General features: G+C 40.6%; 1 protein-coding gene across 5 annotated transcripts in view; it reads left to right on the forward strand.

Annotated features, from left to right (window-relative positions):
• The window catches only part of SEC22C (SEC22 homolog C, vesicle trafficking protein), a 141,868-nt gene extending 128,090 nt beyond the window's left edge, over window positions 1–13,778 (forward strand). For all 5 annotated transcript variants that reach the window (XM_078665319.1, XM_078665318.1, XM_078665316.1 and 2 more), the window contains one exon: window positions 13,425–13,778. In XM_078665319.1, coding sequence (XP_078521445.1) covers window positions 13,425–13,625 — 201 coding nt within the window. In that variant the 3' untranslated portion in view covers window positions 13,626–13,778. The remainder of the gene's footprint in view (window positions 1–13,424) is intronic.
• Window positions 13,779–16,738: the final 2,960 nt, after the last annotated feature.

Genomic DNA, 16,738 nt, shown 5'->3' on the forward strand with positions numbered 1-16,738 from the left:
GAGCCTTCTGAAGGTCATTGTGAGATTGGGGCTGTTGTTTTCTAGGTAGTCCAGGCCATATGTTCTCATAGGGTGTAAACTGTCAGTATCTTCTTGGGTCAAATCAGCAAAGTATCTTACAAAAACCCAGACTTGGGCTTAGTCTGGATAGAGAGCAGCACCTCAGCAGAGCTTCTATTCTTGGCAACATGTTTGCTCTACACTGGTACGCAGAGTCCACTTTAAGTCCAAACAAATGGTATTTACTTGCTTAAGTATTATTCACAATTGTTATGTTATGTTACAATTCACAAGTATTCAGGCACTTGTCCTCTCTAGATTGGATTATGGCAATGTCCTCTACGTAGGGATGGACAAAGCCTCCACGAGAAGGATGCCGGTGGTTCTGTAGGCTCCCAATAGTCTTTATAGGCTCCCAATAGTCTTTATAGGCTCCCAAAAAGTGGAGCAGTCTCTTCGCTTCTGCCGGAGATGTGCTGGATCTTGGTGGAGAAAAGGATCCATTTTACGGCTTTGTGCACAGAGCTAGATCTGAATCTGACCCTTGCTATCTTCCATTAATGGGGAGACCTTATCAGCCAGCTCGTGCTCTACACTTCGGTGATCTTGCCTTATGCTCAGTCCCTTGAGTTAAGCAGACCCGTATGGAGGCCGGTCTTTCGTATACATGGGCCCTAAATTGTGGAACAACCTTCCATTTTCTTTGCGAAGCTGCACCCCTCTGACTACGTTTGGGAAACAGTTGAAAACCTGGATTTTTTAAGTCAATAGGCCTGCAGTGCACCTGTTTGTCTCAAAGCACTGGGAAACCCCGTGTGGTTAGCTGTCGTGCTATACAAGTTTTAATATTAACAATAATGTGTCCCGCGTTGGTGCTAGCCTGTCCTAACCAAGACTCTGCATAGATGCTGCTTTTATTTTAAAAGCTCAGATTTACCCCAATTTCTTGGATGTACATTTTCTCTTTGCTGTAAAAGTGTTCCAGGACTTCTGGCATGACGTCTCTCTGCTCAGTTCAGTTTTAACTGGGCATGTTAATTTTGTACATTCCAAGTCAGACGTGGTCCATTAAAGGAAGTAATTGCCTCGGTGACCAGCATCAACACAGGAAGAGTGAGTGAGAGTGGGTTTTCACTCCGGTAAAGTGAGACCCACTCTAACAAAAAGGAATGCTGAGTCTATAGATCTTTAGGTGGGTAGAGTCAGTAGGCTTTCTCCCCACAGGGGTACAGGTAAAACAAATTGTACCACTGGACTACTAATCATTGCTGTTCACTAAGTAGTCTGGCTTTATGGAGTGCAGCTACCCTTGCACATAATGGGAGAACAGTTTAGTGTCCTTGTGTCTTCATAGTACATCCCTGATGTTGACAAGTAAAGAAAACAATGGTACACATTCAGTAGACTTGCATGATTGTTTCATTCACTGGAGAACTAACAAAGACCTCAACAAAAATGAACAGGACGGCACAGCTTTAACAAGGTATGAAAAGTTATTTCATCCTAACAGCACAACCCTCCATAATCAGACCAGTCAAGGGCTACTGAAGGAAAGCGGCTCTTGACCATCTCAGTGGAAAAACCCGCTTCAATAGCAATTTGCTTTCCCTTGAGACATTCATACCTTGTGCTCTATGGTAAAGTCCAACCATATTACTGTGTTATCAGTCACCTGAGGGATTTCTCGTTGGTTCAGAAAGTAAACTTTGTCCTAGCCAAAGAAGGCCTGAAACCCCTTAGGACCCACATAATGGCAAAAAAAATTCATTCACAGAACATTTCTTCTCTTTCTGTAGATCCCTGGCGATATTAATGGGCACTAGACTCTCCCCTCCTCGTCTTACAGTTAAGGCTCCAACAGCTTCATCTCCCTTGCCTGAAACATTTGTCTGTGCTCTGAAGGCCTGATAGTGGTAAAGAGCTTCACCAGCTACACTGTGCCTCATTAAGGGCTTCTGATACTCAGTAGTTCAAAAAACCATATGCTCCATGTTAAGTAATTGCGTCATAGCTATCTTGGACCGGGCTTCAAGGAAAGCAGTGCATTATTGGAATGCAAAAGCCAACATTGCGGCCATGTACAGTGTTAACCATAGAGCATCTGCATACTTAAGACAGCAGTGATGCACACACCATTCAAATTGTATGTAAATGTAAATGTAAATATGTGGTACTTGTATAGCACACGAATCACCCATGGGCAACTAGGCGCTTGTACGAATACCGCTGAGGAACCCTTCCTGGCCTTTCCCTGTGAAGTGCCCACTCCTGGGCATCCCCAAGGTGAAGCCAGGCATCCTAGCGTTGTTAGGGCCGTTGTGGAGATTAAGCAAGCTATTGCCTAGAGTTGCAGAGTGGCACCCATGATTAGAATAGGCACCAAGGCGAGAATGATCTGGTCCGAGGAAGTTGAGCCCAAGTACCGCCGAGGCGGGAATTGAACCCTGGTCCCGGGCTAGACCTCTGCATCAGGGTCTGCCGCTCTAACCATTGAGCCACACTTCTCCACTAGTGTGCCACTGTCGAGAGAAATTAACTGAAACCATGGTGATACATTCACCATTCTGTATGAGAACTTCTAAATGTAACCACAGTGACATGCATGCCATTTGACCTTATGTGTCACTGCATATTGTGATATTTATAATGATAGTGATCTACACTACGACACCTTTTTGCGCACGTTATACTTGTGGCCACGTGATATATATACAAACTCTCCTACTGGGTTATTGTGTTTTTTTTTAAAAATCAACATGTGTGCCCAAATCTTTTCTTTTGCTCCTCCTTTGCCCTTCCTTCCTCTTCCTAGAGAACCACAAAGGAAGCGGACAGAGTGAAAGGAGTACTTTCTTAATTATATTTCTGCAATAAAGAAAGAAGGTTTTGAAAAATTCACTACCTTAAGAAAAAGAAACATTTTGTTACACAGCTTGGGCCCTGAAGGGTTGCGTGTTTTTGGTCAAATGGAAAGGAAAGTGAGGACGGAAGATGACATGTTTCCAACATGCATTAGAAGACTTGGATAATTATTATCATCCAGCTGTGTGTGCTGCAATTGACAGGTAGAATTTATTCCAAAGGAAACGGGATAAATCAGAAAACATCAAAGATTACGTGTCAGCTCTAAAGAAATTTGCTATTTTGTGTAAATTTGTCTCTTTATATGATAAGCTTATTCGTGATCAGGTCATTGTGCATACTAATGACTCCAATATACAGGAATGGTTGTGAGTGAGTGAGTACTCCTCTACCAAAGACATTATTGCTATTGTAAAAAAAGAAAAAAAGCAGAATTGTCCAAAAGGTGTGCCAAGGCGGCAATTAATAATCCCCCTGCTGCAGAGAGTGTAGTAATTTGTAAAGTCTCTAGAAAATGTTATAACTCTTAGAACAAATCTTCTTGTTTAATTAAGGATCCTTGTTTTCTGTTTTTACTGATTTTTACAGATAAATACAGATATAAAACAATTTATTTTCTTGTCTAAATTTATTTTTAAATGTGGATAAAATGGAAATTGGGTGCTTTTTGAGTGATTCTAAATACAAGTTCCAAGTCTGCCAGGCCAATAACTGTGTGGATTGATAGGTAAGGGTGTAAAAAAATGAATTTTAGTGAAGAGGCTTAAACAGCAGCAGATATGCAGAAGGCTGCTGCTGAAATGTGCATATTTTCAAATAAGTGCATTGATTTATCTTCTGTAGGTGTTTATATCACTCAAACCTGGAAGGCATTCAAGCGTGACTGCATATTTATTGGTTAAATAAATGCGGAAATATACCAGTTTCAGCTCTATTTTTTTCACAAAACCCATATTAAATATGGATAAATACAGACGACAATGTAAAAAAAACACATAAAACAGGGAGCCCTATGTTTAATGAATAAAGGTGGCACAGAATTGTTCTTAGTAGCAGATTCAGCTTCAGCTTATACTATTGTGGACAAAATGTATGGGAGTAAAAATTAGCAAATGTTTTGGGTAGTAAACTGAATGACTCATAAATTTGCCCAGTAATCGTCACAGGTGAATAAAATACCAATGTTGGGGTATAGGACTTCAAGTTTTGAATTCAAATACATGAAAGCGTTGGGTAAATTGCATGTAGTGGTCCTTCTGTCCTGGGGTGGCTTGACCAAGGGGGTTTAGGTATCACCTCTGATCCCAAAAGCAGGGAACAAGGGCTACTGTTGGGAGAGCCTGTAGGAAGTGTTGAAGGGAAGTTATTTAATGACTTTCCTGAAGTATTTTCGGAGAAGGTTGGAAAATTAAAAGGATTTTAACATGAAATTGTTACAAAGTAAGGAACATACTTTTTAGTGCGAGGGAAGAAGTGGCAAATGAATGGATAAGTTGGAAAGAAATAGAATCATTGAGTCTGTAGAGTGTGCAGAGTGGTTGGCACCTCTGGTTGTTGATAGAAAGGCCAACAGGCAGATTAGGTTCTGTGTGTTGATCTAAGGGATCTTAATAAAAATATTGTGGTGGACAAGCTTCCCTTTTGTAAATTTAACGAGATGTTGACTAAGACTAAAGGTGTGGAGTTGTTTTCCACCATTGACCTGACTTCAGCATACCATCATATTCTCCCACATCCTTCAAGTTGTGGATTCAAAGCCTTCATCATGCCATTTGGGTGTTATAGGTTTGTTCAGATGCTGGTTGGGTTAGTGTCAGTGATGGCCGTATTTCGACAATTAATGCATAAGTTGTTTAAGCCTCTCAAGGGAGTAGCTTATTTCCAGGATGACGTTTTGGTCATGGGGAAGGATAAAATGGAACATGATCATAAATTGGGAACAGTGTTGAAAAGACTGCTTTCTAATGAGTTAACAGCAGAATTTGAAAAAATACAAGTTTGCTATTGACACAGTAACGTATTTGGGACATGACCAACAAGTAGTGCAGGGATCACTCCCAAGAAGGAAATTGTTAAGTCAATTAGGGATGCTCCTCCACCCACGAGTGAGGATGAAGTAAGGTCATTTCCAGGTCTGATGGAGTTTTTCTCAAAGTTTGTGAAGAATTTCACAAGCAAAGCCTTCGAATTGCGACAATTGTTGAGAGATCAACAGGAGTTTGAGTGGAATGAGAATGCCCAAGTTGTGTTTGAAAGTATTAAGGAAGACATTTGTAATGTGGCTCCTTTGCATGGGTTTGATGCTGTTGCTCGTAGTGTTTTGACGACTGAAGCCAGCGGGAAAGGATTGGGAGCAGTTGTCACTAATAGGTGTAGGCTGATTTAAATGAAAGCTTTATTCGTTTCTTATGACTGAACATTTCAATGGTAAATAATGTGGTAAGGTATATGATGCTGGACCTTACACAAGGCTCTCTGTGCTTGTATCTGTGCTGTGCCTCTCTTGACCTGGAAACAAAGTTTTTTTAAATATGCATACTTTTTTTGCAGTTTTGATCACCAATAAATACACTTAAAATGATGCTTAAAAAATGAAATGCAGATTTATTAAACCCAGATTATAAATTTAACCAAGAAGCAAATCTCATTTCTCCTGCAAACCTACTAAACAATAAAGATGAAAAGTGTTTTAACTCTTGGTTACAGTCCTTATTCTTCAGTTATTGATTGCTGTGGGCATGTAATTCCATGAGGCAAACTTTGCAAAATCCCTCAACAACTTTTTTTTATGTAGCTCCCCACACCTTACTTATCCCATTTCTAAGTGTTTTAAGGGACCGTGTTACTATTACGAAATGTATAATTCTCCATTTACAAAAGAAGTACATTTGTCATTTACTCCCTGCATGGACCTGCTTCTGTGCTTTTGCCCCTCTGATTGCTAAAGCACAGGTTCTTTGGCCAGAGCAGCTTGCTTCCCTGAAACAATTCACTTAAACACCCCCCTCCCCCCATGTAAACTGCAGGTTAAGTAGAACTTCTGCTGAGTATGACTTTTGATTTCCAATGCAGACCTAAATCATGTTTGGCATAAACTACTGTAGCGGCAGACCCTGAAGCAGAGATCAGGCCCGGGACCAGGGTTCAATTCCCGACGCGGCAGGGTCTTGGGCTCAATGTCCGCAGACTCGATAATTCTCGCCTCGGCGCCTACTCTAATCATGGGTCCCACGCTGCAACTCTGGGCAATAGCTTGCTTAATCTCCACAACGGCCCCAACAGCGCTGGGATGCCTGGCTTCACCTTGGGGGTGCCCAGGAGGGGCATCTCATAGGGAGAGCCAGGAAGGGTTCCACAGCGGTATACAGCGCCGGGATGCCCCGTTGCTGGGGCAGCTGTGCGCTTTACAAGTATACTACATTTACATTTACTGTAGATGGCTTATTGCCAAATTGGAAGACTAAATGAGCACATTTCGCGGGCCAGTGACTTTTAGAATACATTGGACCCTCATTGGGATTTTCATGGCAAATACTAATATGTTGCCTTATAGCTTATATAAGTGCTACTTAAGATAATAAACACGATCAGAACTCTTCCTCATGGTGATTGATTTTAAAACAAAGTCAACCTCTTTCGGCTATGAAGGGTCACGAATTTTAAACGTGTATGAATTTCTTCAAGTTTGTATGTGCTTTTAAAGAAAGTTTAAAAAAAAGAGCTGGTGACGAGATTCGAACTCGTTTACTGAAAATGCAGCAGTTTTTAAAAGCCCATGCTAATTTATAGAGCCATTCCAGTAACAGCTGCTTGCCTAGATTCTGACCGGTAATAATCGTTTGTCCAGTTTAGCTTTCTGTGACACTGGAGCAGTCTCAGTGGGTGAGTGGAGGAGTGTTTTTTGTACCATAATGTATTCTTGCTGTGTGCCCTATACCGGCAGTCTTACTGCAAGTTAAAAATGGATGGATGGAAATTGCTGCCAGAGGGCTCCTACAACACAAATATCTTGTTTTTACTCCAGATTGCTACTTTCTTGTTGTCAGAATATGAGTTGGACAAAAGCAGCGCATATGCACTTAATGTGTCCAAGAGGGTGCATTACCAGAAAGCCTGCGAACAAAGGACAGGGATGTATCTGAAAGTACTGGGATGAGTTGGGGGAGGAATCAGGTGGGAAAGAGGCACAGTGGCTGTTAAAGTGCCTGTATCAGCGAACAAAGGGCACAAAGCTTGAGGTAGGAGTATGGGGTAATCAGCAAACAAGGGAGAGTTATAAAAGACATATGTGAGTGGGAAAAACACACGCACTTTCATGGAGTGCTGAATGATTAAGAACAAAGTACTTCCCAAAAAGTGAGCTGTAGAAGGACAAAAGTTGGCAAATCAAAAAGATGGTAAAGGGGATATGTAGGGCCAAAAACAAGAAGAAGGCAAGCCATCAAATAAGAAACAAACAAACGAGTTACACTAAACCTAACCAAATGTAAGCAGTGGGCGGGTTGTAAGCCCACCGTAAGTTGACAATTGATCCTTTGTTAGCCAACAGCTTGTGCTGGCTGCTAGGCTCAACCTAAAAAGACCACTTGTACCTTTTTGTATTGAAGGGCTCTGCTTACAATCATGTTTCAGTGTGTACCAGTCAATGCCCTGGACATATTGTTGGGAGTCCAGGAGCAACGTTTTCTGTGGGTTTTTTTGTCACTGAACATGTAGACCTAATCCTGTGCAGCACAAACCCTGTAGCTGCCAGTTCGCAGTACCACAGCATGGATCTGTGAAAGAGGATTATTTGTCACTAAAACAAAGTTTGTATCAATATGTATACATTGTTCAGACATATGTATATGATTCATTAATGCGAAGACTTTACTAATAGGTTGGGCATTCAAAGGAAATGTACTAAGCTCTGAGCTCTGCTTGCATTACTGACAGTGGTACCGTTATAAAAATGTGTACAAATGTTGGCAAAATTTAACAAGTCAGGTTTTTTTTATGATTGCTCCCAGAATTCTCCCCTTTTTACCAGGTGCTTAAGCCTGAAAACAAAGTTGATTGTTTGCCTGCCAAATTAAATGTCTCTAAACAAAATTGCAATTGAAACAGATGTATTGTGCATATGTAAATGCCTCTTAAGCATCATGTTATAAAACGTGTTTAATGTAATGCATGGCAGTAGCCAAACAAGCATTTGCAAAACAATCTGTCTCGCTGGTATTTTCATACAAGCTAGACCAATTATCATTTCCAGTGTTGTTTAATGCCTGTCAAAATCAAGATTACATCTTCCAGACCTCTGCTGCACTTTTTCTTGTAACCACTAGGTGGCACTGAAATTGAGTAAACTGAGGTTGTTTAAATGTGTCTGGGTTTTCTGAAATGCAGTGCAGTTCGTAGACGGATGTATGACAAATGTACCATCAGCCAAACACAGAAAGAGAGAAGGCAATAAATAAGAGCAATGTAACTGAGACTGGCACGAAAGCCATCAAGTCTTGGGCAAGGATTGGCTCTCTGAATTATTGTATACAATGCTGTCTCTGACAGATAGCTTGAAATATCTATAGCGAGACTGGAACATCGGTGTAATGTCATTATCTGTCATTATGAGCAACATGAAAATGGATTAGGGATCCGATTCTTTTAGAAAGTCACATGCAGATGTTCATTCTTGCATTGGTGCAAACTTATGACTTCCAAGAATTTGCAAGAGTTTATAGGGTTAGGTTTGGAACGCATACTTTTATACAACTTTTGAGAATTCCATTTTCACATGAGCAATATATATGAAAATCTGTTGCAAATTCACTTTTACTACACCCTCTTTCTTTCCACCTTGTGAAAATTGTATGCCTACCATTGTAAAGAGTACATTTCCAACTTGTTCCACTGTGGGAAGAGATTGGAGAAGAATTGGTAGAAATACCCTTGAACATGTTCGTGTGGAGTGTATTCAGACTTGCAGGGCACTGCAAACCTGGAACTGCTGTTTCCTGCCCACTTTAATCCTTTTGGCTAGAGTTTTGGAAATGTGACAAAATCAGTCTTGCTATAAACCAAACCCTGGTATGACATAAGCCCTTTCATATTCAGAGGCTCTTATCAGAGCTTTGATATAATGAAAACGGTGCCATAATTTGTCACCTCACTGCATGGCACCTAAAGAGACAAGTCCATTTTTCTAATAGTAGAAGTAGATATCTAAAGACCGTTCCTTGCAAAAGTGGATGTTTTATTAAACACCACACGCCTACGACCATGTGTAATTTTATATTGAAATCTAATCATAATTATAATGAATAGGTAGTAGTGGGTGATCAGGAAAGTGAAGAATTTTCTAATTGTTCCCAACAATCTGAATTTCCCCAGCATTGGACCTTTCACCTATTCATGTGCTTGAATCACTCCCTGTTTTCAGACTGGAAACCCCCTGTAATATTAAATAGTATCCCCCGGCTATCTCTGTCAAGAGATGCAGACAATGGGGTGATTGGATTCTTAGACCTGCTGTAGGCCGCATTCGCAATAACAGAATCTAGCTTCAGAGGGCTTCGGAAGGCAGGCTGGGGCCAAGTCTGGGGCCTGTACTTCTCTTACAACCTTGTTGGAACCTGAGCTGCTGTCTTCACCATTTTTAGGCCTCCTGACCACACAAAATCCAGTATGGGTAAGGACCTTGTGGCTTTGCATGGCTATTCCTTAAAGGCTTTAAGAAAGCACTTGCTCCACCAAAGCCATCGGGAGATTGAATCTCTTAGCTGCCCTCTCCATTAGACTAACAATGCGGGCTACGTCATTGTGAGGCAGTTCTGGTCGCACAGATGATTTATTACCATCCTTGGGTAAGATATAGTCATCCCATTCATCATTGCATCTGTCGTGTTCTTGTGGGAGTTTACCTTCTTCCAAATCAATATTACTCTGAATCCGATGAGTCTTAGCCCTTCCCTCATGTCCTTAGGTGTGGGAAGGACCATGGGGTCTGTGGCATCTCCGTTAGCATAGGGGTGAAGGAGCCGGAGGAGGCAGAGGTGGCAGAGGTGGTGGCGAGGTAGAGTAGGTATGTCTGGGGCAGAGGATGAGGCAAGTGTAGGCTGCCCACCAGGCTGTTGAGGAAGCACGTATTAAAATGTATTCATCACCTGCTGCATGACTTCCAGCTCCTTATAGTAACACAGACGTCCCTAAGATTGAGGAGGGTTATCAGCTATGAAAGTCTGTGGCTGATAATTATAGTCTTTCTCTTTTTCTAAGGCCATTTCCTCAATTTCATGGATGTAGCTATGTAGCACTGTATGCTTCCTCATAGGCAATGTCCTGGTCCCTGAGATCTGCCTCCAGCTCGGAGTCCAGAATGTGGGTGGGTAGACCTGCTTATAAGTGCGAGGGTAACTTGAATTGAAAAATCTGTAGTCCGTCAAAGGTGCTAGATATTTGTGTAGTCTTTTATGCAGGTTGGTGTTCATCCTTCCTGGCAAACACAATTTTGTCTGTAAAGATATGGCTGTCGGTGCTTTAGGTTGCAAGTCCAGCTCTGAAAACTCCATGTTTCCTTTGTTGCACTGCCTAATTGGAAGTACTTGATAGAGTACTTTTCATAGAATCATCCCCAGACAAGGGGACATGCCCCTAGAAAGACAGGTTTTTTTTCTCCAGTAAATAGAGTGCCAACCTCCTCTGCTTATTCTTTAGAGCCTTGGAATGGAATGTTTTATAAATATTGCAGAGTGAAGCCTTGCGCACTGGATTAAGGTAATAAATATATTGGCCATGTGGGTCATCAGAATAACTTTTGTTCTGTCTGCAGGTAGAGCAGAATTTGAAAAGCGATTTCTGTCAGTCATGTTGACAGTTGGTGACAGAGGAGAGGTCTCCCTGGCTCATACAATTGAGCTTTTCCCAAAAACTACTCTAAGAACAACTTACATTACTCTGAAAGGTGAAGGTAGTATTCATTCATTTCCAGGGTAGACCAGGAAAGTATGAGGATAAGGTCACTGAGAGATTAGAGCAGAGATCTTCTTGCCAACTCCCTCACATGCAGCATGCAGTTGAAATCTTATATCTTGTGGCCTCTAAGGGAAGTAGGTGCTCTTCGCACTTCCTTATTGGCTGAAGTCTAAGTGTTTGAAATGAGGTGGATATGATACTAAAACACTGTTGCAGAGGCCTACGACTATTTTAACACTATTGACTGCTATTTTAAAGTTACCAGATACTCCCAACCTGACAAAAGGGAATGATTGAAGTATATGCGTGTTAAAAAGATACCAACTCTGAAGAACTGAAGGTATAGGTAAGTAACTCATTTCTTATTGATCTGCAACATATGTACCTACAAGAAAATTAAATACCTGCTCAAATTAAACGTCAGCTGCTCTAACGTTTCTTGTGTGGAAGATGGGATGAGCTAAAGAAGTTAGTCTGACTGGAGAGTGCAACCCTACCTTGTACCAATATTTGCCCCTCCTGGAGGCACCCAAACCTCTCAGCCCTCGTCACTCACAAGCCAGACATGCAATTCACATCAGGCAGGCAGACTCACAGCACACAGAAATGCCAACTTCTAAGAGTACACACTCAAAGAAATGGGGCACTCAATAAACCCATGTAGGTATGGGCAATGTAAACTATCGTGTAGGAGAGTCTACAAGGGATTTACTTCAGAATATAACTAAACTGAATTATCGAATTCAAATCAGTGAGTAAGTCATGGGATCAAACTCAAATGTGTCCAACAGGACAACAACAACCAATGGTATACATAGGACAAATTAAAAAAGCACACGGAGAATCCTACTTGTATTTATAGAAATGTATTTCAAAATTCCATAAATTAAAACAAATTCATGGGGATGTATAGACAGAGAATCAATCAAATGCAAAGGGTCATGAACAGATGTTCAGGTCAGTTTCAACAAGACAGTTAATAACAAACATCAATTCCTGGAATGAAGAAAGAGCAACTGAAAACAAAACTATAGACAAGTTACTCAAAGAAAGATAAATTTCATATGGAGATGATGTAGAGGTCAACCTACATCATCTCCATATGAAATGTATCTTTCTTTGAGTAACTTGTCTATAGTTTTGTTTTCAGTTGCTCATGACCCTTTGCATTTGATTGATTCTCTGTCTATACATCCCCATGAATTTGTTTTAATTTATGGAATTTTGAAATAAATTCTTTAAATACAAGTAGGATTCTCCGTGTGCTTTTTAAATTTGTCCTATGTATACCATTGGTTGTTGTTGTCCTGTTGGACACATTTGAGTTTGATCCCATGACTTACTCACTGATTTGAATTCGATAATTCAGTTTAGTTATATTCTGAAGTAAATCCCTTGTAGACTCTCCTACACGAACTTCTAAGAGTGGCATTTCTCCACCAGTCACCATAAATTTGCGCACACCATTGCGCAGCATTTATTCTCACAAGTTCATACATTCTAAACTCGACCCTGCGCTCCTCTCATACCAGGACGTACCACAGACACACTTATCCCCAATGCATTCCAATGGGAGGGTAGGCCAATCTCACCATATGTACACAGACAGCGCACGCACTTTACACTGGACCACAGTGTAAAGTGCCCAGAGGCCTAAAATCACCAACACCAGGTTACAGACAAGGCAAAAATGTTCAGGGGTGAACCTGCCAAAAGGGGCCAAGTCCAACAGGGGGATACCACCTCTTGATACCCACTAGTCTCAGCTCAATGAGGCATGAGCCTCAGCCCATTACCAGCCTGATCGACTTGGGTGCCCAAAGCCACACTGAATGAGCTATCTAGCCATATTTGGCGACTGGCACAGGTCCAGTGCCCATATGTCTTGCACGGTAGCCAGACCCAGAAAGCTTAAAGTTGCCCTGCTTGCTCCTCTTGTGTGCCCTTGCGGACCTTCATTGTCCTCAAAGATCAGACTACTAGCTACACCACTTCAGCTCTGAGAGCTGTCCTCTCGGATGTGGAGTCTTGTCTCAGTTTCACTAGGACTCTTGATTTTACCATGCTCAAATCTTGTTTTACTTCTATGCAGGTCATATCATTGATATTCTGTGTTGTTTGTCATTTTCATGGTGATCTACCATTTTGGTATTCGAATCGCCATCCTCCTTGCTTCTGATTGCATTACAACCAGTCCTGCATTCATGATCAGTCACTGATGAACATCGTGCATGATGCGTAACAAGAGTTCCCAGGGCTGCAGCTTTGTCTTATATTGTTGCTATTCGATTTATTTGACTTTCATTGTTCTGTTACTATTGTTAAGGTACATTGACTTTGTGATACTTTTTAGATACAGTTTTATCTCACAATCTGTTAAAATGTCCATATATAGGCATAATTTCACAGTCCTAATAATGATTTCAGTTTTGTCTCGGTTAAAGACTTTATTTGCTGTTATTATGACGTATGCAGTCCTCTTGCCTTTCCATTCAAGGTTTATGTTTGGTAATGTATGGATAGTAGCCACTCTTTGATTTTTTTCCCTTTGTACATTACGCCATGTTTGCATTTGTGGAGCTAACATTATTTACATCGTTTTGTCATTTTAGTGTTATTTGTACCTGTTCTACAGTACAGATCGAAGACTGAAGACTCTTGGACTGTTGGCCTTTATCTGCATTTGCAACCTATACTTGTATGGATTAAGGAACTTCTGGCAAATCGTCTTCCACTTTGGTGTAGCTTCTCTTTCTGCATATCAAACATTAACGAGAAAACCTGTAGACAAGCAGCTGGACTGCGGAGTTTGAAAACTCAAAACATTTCTTTTGGTATCCTGTTTTCATAGTCCTCAACCTTCACCCACAGTTCCACACAGCTATGTCACCAGCTGCCCAGGTCGGATTGTGCCTCCTGCTTCTGAAACCAGGAAAATAATCCAATATTTTGTCTTTGAAGCAAAAGAGATGAAATTGCATGTTATCTCAACTTGCTAACCGAGGTGACATGATAGATTTTCCTACAGCAGTCAGTGTGCAACGGCTATCCGAAGGGGATTATAGCCTGATCTACAAATCACACATTTTATTACAAAGAACCTAAAGGAAATGTTTATTTAAAATGTTAGTTTTTTTCTTTCAAAAGAAGGGACAAACAAATCGAAAATCCAAAGGGTATTTTGTATGTCTCTGCGTCTGTAAACTAATTTGGCGTTAAATATTTATAGTTTTCTACTAAATGTACACATATTTTTAAAGAAGTAACCGGGTTGGCTTTTTCCCCCAGATATGCATTTGTGCTTTTAATGGGTGGGTTAACATGTCTTTCAGTTGCTAGTCAGTTTTCAGTTGCTTGGTTGATGAGTTCTGTATGATGCGCACGTGAGACCTCAGATCAGAAATGCACCATCCTTAGATAAGAGGCTCACACTGCACCTTTCAATTGACTTCTAAGCCCATCTAGTGCACTGCTGTCTGCCTTAAAGCAGTTATTACTACATGCACGTTTTCCAGGCATCTCAAAGATTGACTCTACTTGTACCCACAATTTCGAAAATTTATTAGGTCCTGTTTTTACTTGTTTACGTTTTACAGACAAATTTGTGAAATGCCTTCTATAATCAAGAAGTTTGTCATAAATGTGGGGTCTGTTACATTTTTTTGCACTGCTAAGTTTCTATTTATTTTTGATTCCCTGGAAGCTTTTATGAGATCAGAAGATTTCAGTTTCCATCTGGAGATGGTTGCAGCCCGTTTGCCAATCATTTTGTTTTAGCAAAAGTTGAAGTAATTGATTTTGCTCATGCCTTGCTCCCTTTTTTATAGTAGTATGACCAAACCTCTCCGATAGCCTGGATATTTGTTTTATGACTCTTGTTGTCTGAGCTCTTAGGTTGATAAACGAAGAACCTGCACTTTTGAAATGTATCGGTTTTGTTAGGGTCTTCATCTGATAATCTTATCTGCACTGAAAACGATTGTGTTATGGTGTGACTAGTTACTGTTGTATGCCCTAAAATGCTACTGATCATATATTTTTAATCTACAAAGTATTTTTAGATATGTACTTGTTACATTTTCACTAATAACCATGGCCAATCGCACAGATTCCCTGAAAAAGAACAAAAACCACTAGGCTTAAATAAATCAATCAGTAGATTTGTAGAACAATCCTTATCACCCATGATGGTATCCAGGTTCTGGCAGGGTCCTGTTGATTAGCCGACTAGCCAGGTCTTTAGGGACTATCGGAACTCTGGAACTGACGGGGAGGGCCAGAGATGAAAGGATAGCTCGTTCCATGTCTACGCTGCTTGGTAGTAGGAGTGACCTCTGCATCAGTTATGTTGGGTGCGGGGGGTGAGGTTTAGAGAAAGGGAAGCGAAATAAAGGTGTCTGGTGGGCTGATGGAAGTTCAGGCGGTAGTTCAAGTAGGCGGGTCTGTAATGTAGGGCCTTGTATGCGAGGGTCAGGAGCTTGAACTGGCATATTTTCTGTACAGAGAGCCAGTGGAGTTCCCAGAGGTAGGGGTTGATGTGAGTTTGTCTAGGGAGATCAAGGCTTTATGCTTTGTGGAGCACAATCTGTTTTTATAACCTTCTTGTTTATTTCATGTTTAGTTTCCCTTATATTGGATCTTCAGTGGATTCACACGTACAGTATTGATGGAGATTGTAGCAGGATGCAGGGTTGTCATGGTAATTTCTTTAATCTTTTAGTATTAATATGGGTATCTATTGTGGCACCTTGATGTTGAATTACCCTTGATTCTGCAGGGTCTCCCTTACTTTTCTTGCCAGCCACATGACAGCATCCCTGGACTTCTGTTTCAGTCTGCTTTGCTTTATTGTTAGGCATACTTTCTGTTTTTGAGAAATTTCTTTCTTTTAGGTTTTTTTTTACTTTTCACTATAACCACTTATAATTTATTTTTCTACTCTCGAGAACGTTTTTCTTGCTACAATAAGTGTTTTAGAATTTATTTTAATGTACTAGGTCTTTAATTTTAAACACAAAAGGACTGTTTGATTGAACTGTTTATAAAAAGATTCTTTGTGGGTAACACCATTGAGGTAATTTCTTAGATTTGTAATAACGGTTGGTATGGCTGGAGTATGCAGTTTTCTGTGTACCTATGGGGTATGCTGTTCTGGCTTGGTGAGATTTTGAAATTAATGACAAAGTGAAATATAAATCACAGTTTTGGTTCAAGTCGCAGTGGCTAGGCTGGTACTATCAAATCTTCTCTTGAAACAAATAGAGCTATATCCCCATAAAGTCGCATCTCTCATATTGAAACTTTCTGTTTGTTCTTCCTCAATGGTTGAATTTGTTTATTCTGCTTTTGAAAAAAGGAAAAACTCCTTAGGGGGTGCTAACATTGAAAGGAAGGAAATCACCTCCTACAAAGATTCCCTTCAGTACAGAAAATATCTGTTTTTCTACCCCGGTCATGGGTGCTCACAAAATGGGGGTTTGGAAGCAACACTCTTGAATCGGAGTCCAAGAAAAGCTTTCCTGACCCTGAGAACGATTGGAGCGACTCTAAGATTCCTCACCTGTATTAAAAGGGTTTTAGACACAAAAGACTCTCTTGTGCTGAGAACACTGTTCTTATTTAGGTCCAGTAAAATAACTGCTAATTCATTTAGCATTCAGTTCCAAAAGCAATACGCATAGTCCTTTGGTTTTCAGACTTTGGAGACTCATTTTACTATATTAAGGTTTCTCTGCCTTTTGTGTAAGATTTTCTTCATACAACACTGGAAGACTTCCTGAACTCAGCTTCTGAAAAATAGGGCACCTAGCTCAGATCCTTACATTGTGATGGAACCATCCCTTTAAGAATCCTTTATTGAATCTAAGAAAATATGAAGGTCAGTTACTGCTAGCCTGAATTTCATGTCTGTACTTGGGTAGAACAA

This window comes from Lissotriton helveticus, chromosome 10, assembly GCF_964261635.1.
Source record: "Lissotriton helveticus chromosome 10, aLisHel1.1, whole genome shotgun sequence".
Classification (NCBI taxonomy): domain Eukaryota; kingdom Metazoa; phylum Chordata; class Amphibia; order Caudata; family Salamandridae; genus Lissotriton; species Lissotriton helveticus.